Source organism: Solea senegalensis, linkage group LG19 (assembly GCF_019176455.1).
Source record: "Solea senegalensis isolate Sse05_10M linkage group LG19, IFAPA_SoseM_1, whole genome shotgun sequence".
Classification (NCBI taxonomy): domain Eukaryota; kingdom Metazoa; phylum Chordata; class Actinopteri; order Pleuronectiformes; family Soleidae; genus Solea; species Solea senegalensis.
This window is the reverse complement of record NC_058038.1, coordinates 10,572,750-10,585,444: the sequence shown is the minus strand read 5'-3', so window position 1 is coordinate 10,585,444 and position 12,695 is coordinate 10,572,750. Positions and strand designations below refer to the sequence as shown.

Sequence of the window (12,695 nt, the reverse complement as noted above, 5' to 3'; positions counted from 1 at the left end):
TACTTTTAGAGTCTTTGTAACTTGTTAATCCTCAGCTGCCAGAAGAACAGTTTTACCACCAAGTCCATGTACAACTTCGAATAACACGTTACTTGTTTATTCAGCTTTCCCCATACACTTTGAATTAGCTTGCTGTTGATAGGCTCTATGCAAATACATTGCATGCCTGCCGTTTTCTGCCGGAAGAACCATCTTTAAACTTGAACAGCAAACGTTTTTTTGGGGGGAACAAAATGTAAAAAAACAAACAAAGAATGAATTAATACATTGTTCTATTTGTACCTCGCTGAGAGCCTGAACCACTGGATAAATAAATAACATTAGCCTTTTTAAACGTGAACGACTTATTAGAGCCACCGCTGTTGACATAAGTAATGCTTAAAAGGTTTACCTTCATTAACTAGGTCTTTTAAATATTGGTCCTATGGGGCAAACTACAAAGTCAGATGTTTGTGTAATTGATATTTCAAAAGGTTTTAAAGCATCCCAGATCAAAAGGCAAACATTACAATTGTTACAATAGTGACCAATGAATATTATCACCAGATGGCATTATCTAGTAGTAGTATGAAATAAATGCCATCTGGACTGTGGGCTCAGTTATTTCTGTTTGTTCACCTTGAGCAGTGAGTTGTTCCTCGTCTGTGTTTGTCCTCTGAGGGTTGTCACAGTGACAAGAAAATGCAATAAGTGGGGACAGCTGCCTGTGATTGGTAGTGCTGCTGAATCTCTTGAGCTGAGCCCAACCACCACTGGTCATGAAACCAGCCGTGTCCATGTGCACAAGACAGCTATTCATAATATCAGGGGATTTATGGTCCTTGCCTGTCATGGAAAGAGGATCACTGATCAGGAAGTAATGTCTAATAGACTTTAGATGAAGTCACTGATGGGGATTCATGTGTTTGTATTGTGGGATCCTGCACACAGTAACTGACATGTCAATATACATGTTAATGTTAGAAACTATTTGCATAGACTTTCCCTTACCCTTTTTAAATATTATTTTTGCAGCTTTATGCATCAAACTCCATGTCTGATATATGCTGGGGTTTAACGGGTGCTGTTGAACATTTCTGATCCGTCGTATTTCTAGTTGTTCATAGCTGCTGACGGTACAGGATGAGGGAGTCGCAGGGATTGAGCCTACTCAGCCTGCTGCTAGGCAGCCACAGCTCACACTAGTTTCTGTGTGTGTGATGACAGAGCATTACCCAGGCTTTTTTTTTTGTCTAAAACAAAGTTAATTTTCACTGTTCAATTTTAGAACACTCACATTCAGTCAGTATGTGGATGAGTGTCTGTTTTTGTGGGCACAGTGTTGATTTTCTGATTTGCCATGCAGCAAACCTGCATGCTGGGATCGATTCTGGCAGCCTCTTACTGCTGCTACTGGCAGACTATGAGGTTTTTTATTACGTTCTCCATTAAATAACTTTGAAAATACTCCAAACTCAACATGACTGCACTTGGCTCTACTCAGATTATTGATTGGATGATTAGGCATAATGTTCAAAATTGTGAAGAGTGTCTTGTATTATGTCCACATATCACTCTCTGTGCCACCTCAAATAGTTGAGAATATAACTATACTTCATGTTGATCCCTACAAGCCTGTCGTGCTAAAATATGTAAATATTTGATGTTTGTTTGCAGTGTGGATGGTTATCATTTAGTACCTGGCACCTTCCTGGCTGCCTCCTTATGAGCTGTTGAACAACCCATGCATCCAACCGCTTCACACGATGTAATTAAACTTTATAGCTTTAATGAGTTACTATCTACATATTTACATACAATGTAATCTTTTTAATAAATCAAAGACACTACAAGTCCAGTCAATTCAAGACCCAATGTAATAGCAATAACAGTCACAGTCAGCAAATTGTAACAAAACAAAATCCAATGTTATCACAACGCAGCTTTTGTCAATGATAGATGCCAACTTTAGACCGCACACAACAGTCGACAGTCTTTTGAACTTTAGCCTCGTCTTGATGAAAGACGAAGTCTTTGCTTTCCCACAGAGACACATACATGTGTTGCTCTGTTTCATGTGAGCCCCGTGAGTGAGGCAACAGGAGAGCAAAACTGCTGATCAGTTGACAGAAGAAGCTGTAATTTACAGGTGTACTTGTAAGAAAGGAAATAAAATAGAGAAACTGCGCTGAGAAAGTCCGCTACTTCACCACTCTTGTAGTTATGACTCTAAGCTTCTCTACATACGAAACAATTAGTGCACAAACTGAGAAAATAAAGTGTGATACAATGATGACGTCTTTGAGAGAAGCTAGGTTATCTTGTGGGGTAACGACCACATGTTTCTAAAGCATCTTCCTAAGGAATTACAAAGATGATACATTTGTTATTAAGAGCTGTGGTTCGCTTTAACAAACTCTTGGTAGAGATTATTTCATGGCTGTAACAACCGAGTGTGCTTTGAGCTCTTGACGGTCTCCCCGTTTCTGCCCTCAAGAGGGCAAGGAGTTGGCAGCATGAGGCAGGGAGCTGCTACTTCCTGGACTCAAAGAGGGGGATGCTGCTCGAGAGATCATTGCTTCTTGCTCCGTCTATAAAAACATGCAAGGAATTGATTACTTAAGACGTGATGACAAGAAGAAAGATTATGTCATTCACGCAGGTACTCACCTTTGACAGAGCCTTGGCAATCAGTGCTATTTCAGTGGGCTGGTACACACAACTTCGTACCATACCATTGTAAGCCCCATATGGAGACACAGGCTTTGTGGGTACTGTCAAAGAAAAAGACAGAAGATGATGTGAAGAGTGATGAGTGATGAGTGTTCAAAAACAGCTCCAAAAAAAAGAAACACTGATTTATTTTGATTAACTGTCCTCAAAGGTCCATTATTAGTGAGATTTTATCCATTATAGAGGAGTTTGTTTCGTCATGCTGCTAAATATTCAATTGGCTATAATTTGTTATTTTTTTGTTCTTGAGCAAAGTTTAATCTTGCAGTTGGACCCTTTGGCTCTGAAGTTGTTGACTGACATCATGTAATTTCCTTCACACTGACCGACAAGCATTCATTTTCGAAACTGAGAGGACTGTGGTGTTTATTGGGTATTTTATAACTGTGTCCGTAAAGTGAGCTTTAATTAGAAGTTACAAGTTTTAAAGGTCCAGTGTGTAACATTTAGCAGATTTCGCTTGTTTTTGAATATGCATTTTTTTCTGCCGTTTAGCCTTGCTTATGGAGGCTGCTAACTTGCACTGCCATTGTTTTCTACAGCAGCCTGAATGGAAAAACCTATGGTTACCTAATTTTCCTTAATGCACTTGGGAAAGGGAGGGGTCTGTAGTTTGAATATACGTCATGCCGTACCTGTTGGAGGCTCATCCATAGTGAAAGCTTTATTATCCAGGTACACGTTCTGGTGGCGTGTCTCCGGCTCTTTAAGAATGTTGTCACAAACCAGGCTCCTGGCAGGGTAGACGTGTTCTCCGTCATGGAGCTCCTCCTTGTCAGACTCTTGCTGTGTCAGTAAGCACATTTCTGGGATAGTGTAGAGGAAGAGGAACACCCAGGCATTTGACACCACAGCAATAGCCAGTGTGGGATCATCCCAGCTAGGGTTCCCGGCCAGTGTGTTCCCGGCAATGTACATGATAATCCAGGCTAACCAGATAGCTATGGAGAGGAGGCCTGTGACCAGGATGAAAGCACCGTCTCTGCGCCAGTTCTTATGCTTGTGCACCAGTGGGGGCACACCCATCACCACCACAGCTAGCAGCAGAACCATTACATAAATGAGTGCAATCACAAAGTCCTGGTTGGCAATGCTGCAAGACAAGTTGGGGGCAATGACACCTCCCGTTGGCCTGACCTCAGTGATAATAAGCCACTCAGTGTTGATGATCACCTCAACCAGCCACAAACCCAGCGCTCCCAGGCAGAAAATCCAACTCCTGGGTGCCCGGCACCTCCGCTGCAGCAGGGCAAGCCACAGGCCGTGCATTGCCAGGCAGGCGAAACATCCTGCAAACAGTACTCCAAACAGGAACCTGCGTGCAGCACAGGTGGTAGAGTATGGGCCCACAATGAAGGCAAAAGTGAGCCCAAAGAGCCCCAGAGTGAAGACAAGGATGCCAGACTGCAGCACCACCGTACCCTTTCTATTTGTGTCCGTCACCAGTGGCAAGCAGGCCATAAGGATGATGAAAAGGACAAAGCAGGCCCCCACGCCAGCAGCAGCGATGGCCTCCACCACGATCCCCCACACTTTGGTCAGGTCACACAGGTTGTAATATATGGAGCTGATGTTGGAACCACATCCCTTTGGAGCGCTGGTCAGGTCCATGACTTAACTGTAGATTTCCCTTTTTGGGGGGTGAGGGGGAATATTTGCACTGTTTATTATTTGCATTTTTGAATATTAAAATAGAAATGTACACACTTTTCAAGCACCTGAAAAGAAAAACAAAAAACGCCCAAAGCAGGTTATTATGACTATGTCACAACACAGTGAACAAACAATACCATCCACAAACAAACTGCTCTCAGTTATTTGAAGTATTGTGTGAGCTAAACAAGGGCCCGTTCTTGAATCCAAGAGATACTGTACAACTTAAAGCAGGGGTCTCAAACTGGCGGCCCTCACGGCCACACATGTGGCCCTCCAATCGATTTCATGTGGCCCTCCAAACAATATCAAGTTGTAACGAGTCATTTTTATATGTTTTTATTTTTAAATGAATAGATTAATTTTGCATCATAAATATGTTTTTTTTTTATTGTTTCATATAAAAACAAACACTTACATTTTGAAATTATCCAATCCAATCCAACTTTATTTGTAAAGCACAAAACAAACACAGTGGACCAAAGTACAGAATAATGGATAGAAGACAGAAAAGCTCACAGGAGGCAAGAGTACATATAAAAAAAGGAATTAATACGGCATATTGATATGTAATTCTGAGCTCATAACGTCCACCGCAACTGTTGTTTTTCCCAAAAAAATTGGGCTTTTTTTTTTTACTTGACAGACAGTCAGTGGCCCACAGGTCATTTGAGTTTGAGACCCCTGACTTAAAGCTTTAAGTCTCGTCTGCTTTTAATTATGTCTCTGTGGTGGAACTGACTCATAGATCAGACACTGTGTGGTTATGCTGTACCATTTAATTTACAGAGACATCACTTTTATCATGAGACACCATCCTGAGACACCGCCCCTGGGTGGGCTATCAATCAGTTTATTATTATTATTAATTAGAAGAATAAGAAAAAGTCAATCTTATGTACAATCACTTTTGCCTTGACGTTAGCTTAAATAACTCATTGTAAATGTTAATATCACGGCGTCTTGAATTGAATAATGCATTGATAAACTATAAAGTCAAATTGCACAATTAAGCAGAGCGCAAAACACTCTGAAAGTATGAAAGTAATTACAGTTTAACTGTGTGATTTTCCAACAGGGCTTTTTCTTACCTGGACTGAGCTCCAGCAGGTGTTTTACTCCAGTAGATTATCCGAAATGATCTTTTTCTTTATTCCTTTTTTTTCTTCTTCTTGCTCCTGAGAAATTATAAAAACAATGTCGGTGCGTTCAAGGACCTTCGTAATGTAATCACTTTTCTTTCCCCCCCCGCTTCCAGTCACGCATCTACCCACTTTCTCGCTTTTAAATTAACATATTGTCATCGACTTACTGACAGTCGCGTGTAGGTATCGTAACAGCCAGTCAGCTATGTTTTTTTGTTTTTTGTTTTGTTATATATTAAATCTTATATATCTCTAAATCTTTATAACGTACTAGTTCTCCAGAGTTGCGTCAAACTTCTTCCTTCATCAGCCTGTGTGGCGTTTGCAGCTTTGCATATTGTGTGAGATTAGCACCTAGCTGCCCTACTTATTTGTTTTAGGCGATTTCCATACAAACAAAGGCACCACTCACCTCTCCACTGTCACTTCCACTTGTTAGGAGGCTGTGTCACCTGTGCTGAGCGTTGTCACCAGTGATGACTGATGATTAATGGTCCTCTCACAGGGTGATTGGATCAGTTTCATGATTTCATTGTGAAATGATCAGCTGCTGCTGCTGCTGCTCACAAAGCAGCTTACACCATATGAGTTGGCCTACTTTAAAGGTTTTATTAGGGGGGGATAAAAAAAACAAAACAATGCCCTGTAAACAGTGACATTGTACAACAATTCAAATCTATTTCACTGTATTAAAACGCTCTCAATGTACATGCATTACAACAATATGTGACTTATGTTTGCCTCACATTAGAAAACAATATGTGTACTGCAGCTGGTGCAGTCGTCAGAGGAGAGCAGACTGTGTTTGCAGAGCCACCTGGTGGAAAACATTGTTATAGGTCTTCACCTTGGTTTTTAAACTGGGATTACATAACGACATAGGGCTTAATATTGATATTTGTGGAGGTCAAGCATTGACTAAAGCCATTGATTGTTAAGCTTTTAAAAGAAAGCCGTGGCTCTCCTACATCTGAAGCGTGCTTAAATAACTGGCATAAATATCAAAATCAATGAAAACGTTGTGTTTTTTGCATCATAAAGTGGTTGTTGCACATGAAGAATTGTGAAGAATATGCAGTATTTGCTGTCAAGTTATATATCAGACTAGAATTGTTTCATTTTAAGTAAAATTAACAAGTTGTAAAATTGTCAGATAGAGTTTATAGATAGAGAGTTTAGTTTTATTTTTGGTGGAGAGGGAGCTGTACTAGGATGTAATGTTGAAAGTGAGGATGGATTCAATGAGTGAAGTGGAATCCAGAGTTGAAATGTGTGCGCTAACATTAAAAGTCCTCGGTTTCCTCAGCAGGTGGAGGTGTTGTTGTGCTTTCCTAAAAACAGATTCAACATCAATCTCGATGCCCATGGTGCTTGATAACAATACAATAAACCTCATAAGCTTCAGCTGGTTCAGAACTCAGCCACTCATATCATCCCGTCCTTGAACAACTTCACGGGCTCCACATCCGTTTCCGCATTGAATTCAAAATCCTTCTATTAACATTCATATCCTCCATATCTCACCGACCTGCTCCACACCTTCCTGCGTTCTCTGTTGCTCCTCAGCCTCCCTCCTCTCCATAGCACCTGCCCGTCTGTCCACAATGGGACTTAGGTCATTCAGCCGCTCTGCCCCCCAACTCTGGAGTACACTCCCACAACAAGTCCAAACAATATCATCACTGTCTACCTTCAAATCCCAACTACAAACATACATTTTCAGATTATTTTACCCATCATGACCCCCATCTTGTATGTCCACAGATATGGAAATTTGCCTTTTGTTTACAGGTTGATTAAAAAGTATGCATGTCATATCATCATACTACGAATTGGAGCCATAATAGCATAACATATTCCTAAAGTATGTGGTTATCCAAAAACATGCAATATGGGGATTAGGTCAATTGGACACGCTGAGAGTGAGAGTCAATGGTTGTTTGTCTCTATATGTGGCCCTGCGATGGACTGGCGAACTGTCCAGGTGCCTATTGCTCCATGTCAGCTGAGATTGGCACAGCACCCCACCGCGACCCCCCTGTGGAGGATAAAGTGGTAGAATATGGATGGTTGGTTGGATAGATGTTATAGTCAGGCAGCCTGATTATCTGGTGTGTCCCCTCTGGCTTTGAGGTCATCCCGGACAACATGCTGGAGCCAATTCTAGTGTACAGCCTGTACTAAACTTATTGTTTATACTGTGTGATGGAGCCCCCGTGGTTCATCGATCCCCTCAATGGATCTTGTCCCGAGGGGCGCTCTCTGCACAAACCCAGCAGCTCATCAATGCATTCCTTTGCACTCTAGTCCCGTTAGCGGATTCTTCATAGGAGCTCATCTCAAAGGAGAAACCAGTGTGACCTCAATGAAGGACGTCGTCTTTTCACATGCACACGTAAAAATGACTTTGGGTTTATTCTAATTTAAATTCCAGTTGCTGAGTCTTGTTTTAGCACCCAGCTCCCCATTTTTGGCTGGTATACAAACCAGGCGGAAAGAACATGCCACTGTATATGATCCAAATGCCTTGTCCTTGTTGTCAAGCTCAGTTTTTCTTTTTTGCATCATGCTTCATTAGGGCACCTCAGCGCTGCTCTCCTCTGCAAACCTGTCAGGCTATTCATAGCAGTGGCTCAGGTTGGGGTCTCCCAGCATGTCTCATCTCCTGCATTGTTACTGCAGCCTGGCAGCCCTCAGGGCTCCACCAGCCCAATTCTCTTTTTTTGATAACGTCTCCGTGTCTGCCCTACAGTGAGCACGGTAGAGTGAGAGATTGTGGGAGATGACGAGTATACATAACTAATGGGAGTAGATCTTTTTGGGGTGATTTTAACAGGAATCGCACCATTGACTCACTCTTATTGTATTATTTTAGGACGCGTGACTTTCTGGCTCCATGTGGCGTTACATCATTTCATATTGATTATCATAGCTCTGAGGTTAGTGCTTTCCCTGCCAGCAGCAACATTAACTCCATATTCAGCTGAACTTTGTCTTTATCACACATGTTCAATAAGCCTGCACAAGGTTCGAGATGAAACCGGCATCCAATATGCACTCAATGATGCACGACGCAATTTGAACCACATGAAAAACTACACAAACATATTTAGAATTGCAGTGGGGAAAAAAAAAAAGTACTTAATCGCGATTAGCAGGTGAATTTTGATAAACAGTGCCCACCTTAAATTGATAGCTGGAGCTATGAAATTATCCTCGCATCACTTTGACGAACACGCCATAAGAGAAGTGATTTCTGCCTGCTGACAAAATTGGATCATGCAATTTGAGTTGGTCATTCATATTAGAATCTCAATTAGCTTTGACAGATTGTCTCAAGGGCAATTTACTCTAATTACCGTAATAGACAAAATAAAGGACACAGATGGTAGTAAACATATCACAAAGAAAATGTTTGCTGTCCAGATAAATGTTGCATTCTGAATTCCATTATAATTATTATTTGTAATGCTTATTGTGCCTATAGTCCCTAGTGAAACAAAATATATGAAAAAAAAATGTTATTGATCAATGCCATGTGACATCCGAAAGGGAGAAATACAAAAATCAAAGTTGTCGCTATAGCAACGCCCCTGCCAGATTCCACCAATCAATGGAGTCTGTGGGGTTGCGAGATGCACCAGGGAAAGGCCAGCGTCCTACATAAGGAGTGCGGGACGGGGAGCCGGGAGCCACAAAGGGGGCAGCAACACACCTTTCTGCACGCACACGATATAAAGACACAGCAACAAGAGGCAGGGTCAGAAAAGAGTGGTACACAGAGAAGAAGAGAGGCAGGGAACATCCAAGAAGATATGCTACGCTCATGTGGACGAGGGACCCCTGCCTGGGTCTATGTGGGCACTTTATTCATCTTCATCCACTTGCACCCTTTCACAGTCAGAGGAGGTAAGATAACAAATGAATTGGTAGCTTTTAAGTAGGCATCCCACTTTTGTAACGCTTTGTTCCGTTTCAGTCCAGCTTCCCTCATACTGTCAGTGGATAGTAGGGCACGGCATGAATGTGTAGCTCTAACTCAGCTCCGGGGTAGGGAATGAGAATTTATCTATTCAATTCATCCTGTCCTCAGCCATCTGTTTGCCATGGACAGGGGAAGAGAGACAAATGTTAAACTGTACGCCACAAACTCAAGAGTTAAACAATTCTTTGAAGGTCTGAATATGACAGACTACATTACTTTGCTGTCAGACTGTGAGTAAAATGTTTTATTGAATCTTTTCAGCCCTCAAGTTGTTGATAGACTCATTATTTATTCATTGTTTTTTTTTCTACCATAAATAAGTCTGATAAATTATACTTATAAGTATATACTGCATTGAATTTGGTGATTTTACAATCATTTGTCCACACACTCAGTCTAACTCAGTGTGCCGACTGGCTAATTAGAAAAATCCGACTTTGAATTGGGGGCACTTGATTGAGGTGGAGAATTGAAGACTTGAGGCATCGGGAGCCAAGTGTGCTCCCCCTGTGCCTCATTAAACCCCCAGTAACAGGCCTGCAAAGCTGCTGGTGGCTGTGTGCAGACTGGAAACAGCAGCTTGTCATGCTGAGTCTTTCATGTTTCAGTCTCTAGAAAGTGATTCTTGCAGAGGATCCACAGAAGCAGCAATCATGCTGCAAACTCACAATCTGCTTTCTGAGCACGTGACATTGGAGGGTTTCTGTCATCCACCTGGCTTTTTTGCAGCCTTTAATTGAAACCACAAGAATAGAAGGGTGTGATCTGCCTCTTCCATGACACACATACAGGATTGTCAGGTGTGGCTCAGTAGAAACGTTGTGCTTTCCCAGTTCTTAATGTGCCAAATCAAAGTTTATTTGAACTAGGGCCATAGGAATGTGAGAGAGTCTGAATTCAGTTGTAAATGGAAACTAGAGCAAACATTTCCTTTGCATGTAAAATGTTATCATTGGGTTTCTGTCAGGTTTAGCTATTGTCCCAAATCTTGCTCTCTCTCCCGCAGCCGCTCTGAAGCAGGAGGCAGCGCTGGACAGTGGGGCAACGGTGCTGAACCACTCCATGGGTTTGGTGCAGCGCATGGAGGCGCTGCTGGTAATCGGGAACAGCAGTGACGTCACTCTCCGGGTGCAGACCATAAACACGGACGAGGTGAAGGTGATCCAGGCCCACAGCCTACTTCTCACCCTGCAGAGTGATGTGTTTGAGGAACTGCTGCTCAGCCGCAACAGCAGTGCTGTGGTTCTGAGGGAGGCGCCTGACTGCGCAGCTGTCTTTGACAAGTTTGTCAGGTGAGAGTGACTCACAGAGGCACCACAGTTAATGAGATTTATAATTGACCAACAACCATCCAGTGGCGTGCATACCTCAGGATTTTCCACAGGTTTACATTGAGAGGTCTTTACCTTCCATTTTGCTTCTCTCGTTTCTATTTAGAGAAGTGCGATGCTCCATCTTGTGAGATATTCTAAAATTACATCTGCGGTTTGAGGCTCACAGTCAAATAGCAAACAGTGTGGGCTTTTTTCAGTAACTCTATTGTGAGGAGAGAGCATAATACGATGTGCATCACAGAAAAATACTGTTAGATAACCTACAGATTTTTCTTTTTCTTGCAAGGTATTTGTACTGCGGTGACATCTCAGTGCGGCTGGATCAGGCTATTTCTCTGCATAAGCTGGCCAGCAAGTATCATGTGTGGGGCTTGCAGCAAGGTCTGACCCAATATATGACCCAGCATCTTTCTAGTGATTCTCCCACGGGGCATGTGGTTGGCTGGTACAACTATGCACTTCAAATTGGGGACATGGCCCTGCGGGACAACTGCCTGCAGTACTTGTCCTGGAACCTATCTTCTGTGCTGCAGAGTGGAGAGTGGGGCTCCATCAGTGAAGACCTGCTCCTCTCCTTGCTCCAGCGTTCTGACCTCATTCTGCAAAGTGAGCTGGAGCTCTTCGAAGCATTAGAAGCCTGGATCAACCTGAACCAGCCCCTCAGTTTGACAGTGGAGAGTGCACTAAGGGCTGTTCGATATGGCATGATCCCTCCTCAGCACCTCTTCCGTCTTCAGAAGCAATCTGCCCTCATGTTCAAGTATTATGAATCCATTCGTGATCTCCTCTATCTAGCATTCCAATTCCACTCTGCCTCACCCATCCAGCTGGCCAAATACTTTGATGTCAACTGTAGTATTTTCACTCCTCGTAACTACCTGTCCTCCTCCTGGGGTGCACCTTGGGTAATCAATAACCCCACCCGCGATGACCGCAGTTTCAGCTTCCAGACTCAACTCGGGCCCAGCGGGCATGACTCCAGTAAGAGAGTAACATGGAACACCCTGTTCTCCCCTCGCTGGCTCCCACTCAGTGCCAGGTCAACCTACACTGAGCTGGGCACTATGCAGCCCACCCGCACAGATGGAGGTAGACCTCGCATTATTGTGACACCAGCCACATCTAGTCCAGACTTTGCCGGCGTTAGTTTCCAGAAGACGGTGATTGTAATGGCAAAACAGCAGGGGAAAGTGGTGGTTCGTCACGTCTACAACTTCCACCAAAGCACAGAGGAGGCTGGTGATTTCCTGTTGGATGCTGACCTGCAGCGCCGGGCATCAGAATACCTCATTGACAGCTCTCTCTATCTGCACATTATAATAAAACCACTCTACCATTCGCTCCTAGTGGCCAGGAAATAACATGCAGGAAGTTGGCATGGCCTCATCATTGGTCCTCTACCCTCCACCCAAACAATCACATGCACATAGTCTAAAGTAAAGTGCACTCATATCACAGACACACATGTTCATGTCTGTGACATTTCCATTGTTATTTCATTTATGCATTTTTGTGTCTTCCAACTTTTTCGCAAAGAGTTGTCTGGTACATTAAATGATGCACAATATAAGAGAAATGGTGGGTTATTTCAGTATTTCAAGCATACTAAGACATACAAATGTATTTTTATTGTATTTGTTCTGTTGTTTTTTTTCTTTTTAAGTCGATCAATATTGCTGTTCATTTATTAATTTCAAGAGTCAAATATAGCCTTCTAGTTCGTGACTGTTTTTACCTATGACATATTTATTTAATTTATACATACCAAAATGTGTAAATTAAGGTGCAACTCTACTATTATTATTAGTTATACTTAGTTGGGAAGTAATTGTAATTGAGTTGTGTTTTATGTGTACTTTTACTACT

At 42.5% G+C, this 12,695-nt stretch overlaps 2 protein-coding genes across 3 annotated transcripts; one reads left to right on the top strand and one right to left on the bottom strand.

The window, feature by feature from the left end:
* Positions 1-1,794: 1,794 nt before the first annotated feature.
* On the bottom strand, positions 1,795-6,078 carry LOC122784863 (G-protein coupled receptor family C group 5 member C-like). Of its 2 annotated transcripts, none has more exons than XM_044050261.1 (5): positions 5,923-6,078; positions 5,457-5,543; positions 3,348-4,342; positions 2,650-2,753; positions 1,795-2,570 (listed from the first exon to the last, which is right to left on the bottom strand). In XM_044050261.1, the coding sequence occupies exons 3-5, from the start codon at positions 4,321-4,323 to the stop codon at positions 2,472-2,474; spliced, it is 1,179 nt and encodes a 392-aa protein (XP_043906196.1). In that variant the 5' UTR covers positions 4,324-4,342; positions 5,457-5,543; positions 5,923-6,078; the 3' UTR covers positions 1,795-2,471. The 2 variants fall into 2 exon arrangements, with proteins under 2 accessions (XP_043906196.1, XP_043906197.1); XM_044050262.1 differs by lacking the exon at positions 5,923-6,078 and adding an exon at positions 5,678-5,911.
* Positions 6,079-9,130: 3,052 nt separating this feature from the next.
* Positions 9,131-12,433, top strand: btbd17b (BTB (POZ) domain containing 17b). The gene is made up of 3 exons (XM_044050260.1): positions 9,131-9,419; positions 10,502-10,787; positions 11,116-12,433. The coding sequence occupies exons 1-3, from the start codon at positions 9,146-9,148 to the stop codon at positions 12,188-12,190; spliced, it is 1,635 nt and encodes a 544-aa protein (XP_043906195.1). The 5' UTR covers positions 9,131-9,145; the 3' UTR covers positions 12,191-12,433.
* The last annotated feature ends 262 nt before the right edge of the window (positions 12,434-12,695 follow it).

What these genes read in the sequence shown, in the direction of transcription:
- LOC122784863 (XM_044050261.1), bottom strand. Translation starts at nt 4,323, where the DNA reads ATGGACCTGACCAGCGCTCCAAAGGGATGTGGTTCCAACATCAGCTCC. An exon ending in TATGGATGAGCCTCCAACAG is followed by an intron (nt 2,754 to 3,347) that starts GTACGGCATGAC and finishes TTTCTTTGACAG; the next exon opens with TACCCACAAAGCCTGTGTCT. An exon ending in TTGCCAAGGCTCTGTCAAAG is followed by an intron (nt 2,571 to 2,649) that starts GTGAGTACCTGC and finishes ATGTTTTTATAG; the next exon opens with ACGGAGCAAGAAGCAATGAT.
- btbd17b (XM_044050260.1), top strand. Translation starts at nt 9,146, where the DNA reads ATGCACCAGGGAAAGGCCAGCGTCCTACATAAGGAGTGCGGGACGGGG. An exon ending in CCCTTTCACAGTCAGAGGAG is followed by an intron (nt 9,420 to 10,501) that starts GTAAGATAACAA and finishes TCTCTCCCGCAG; the next exon opens with CCGCTCTGAAGCAGGAGGCA. An exon ending in GTCTTTGACAAGTTTGTCAG is followed by an intron (nt 10,788 to 11,115) that starts GTGAGAGTGACT and finishes TTTTCTTGCAAG; the next exon opens with GTATTTGTACTGCGGTGACA.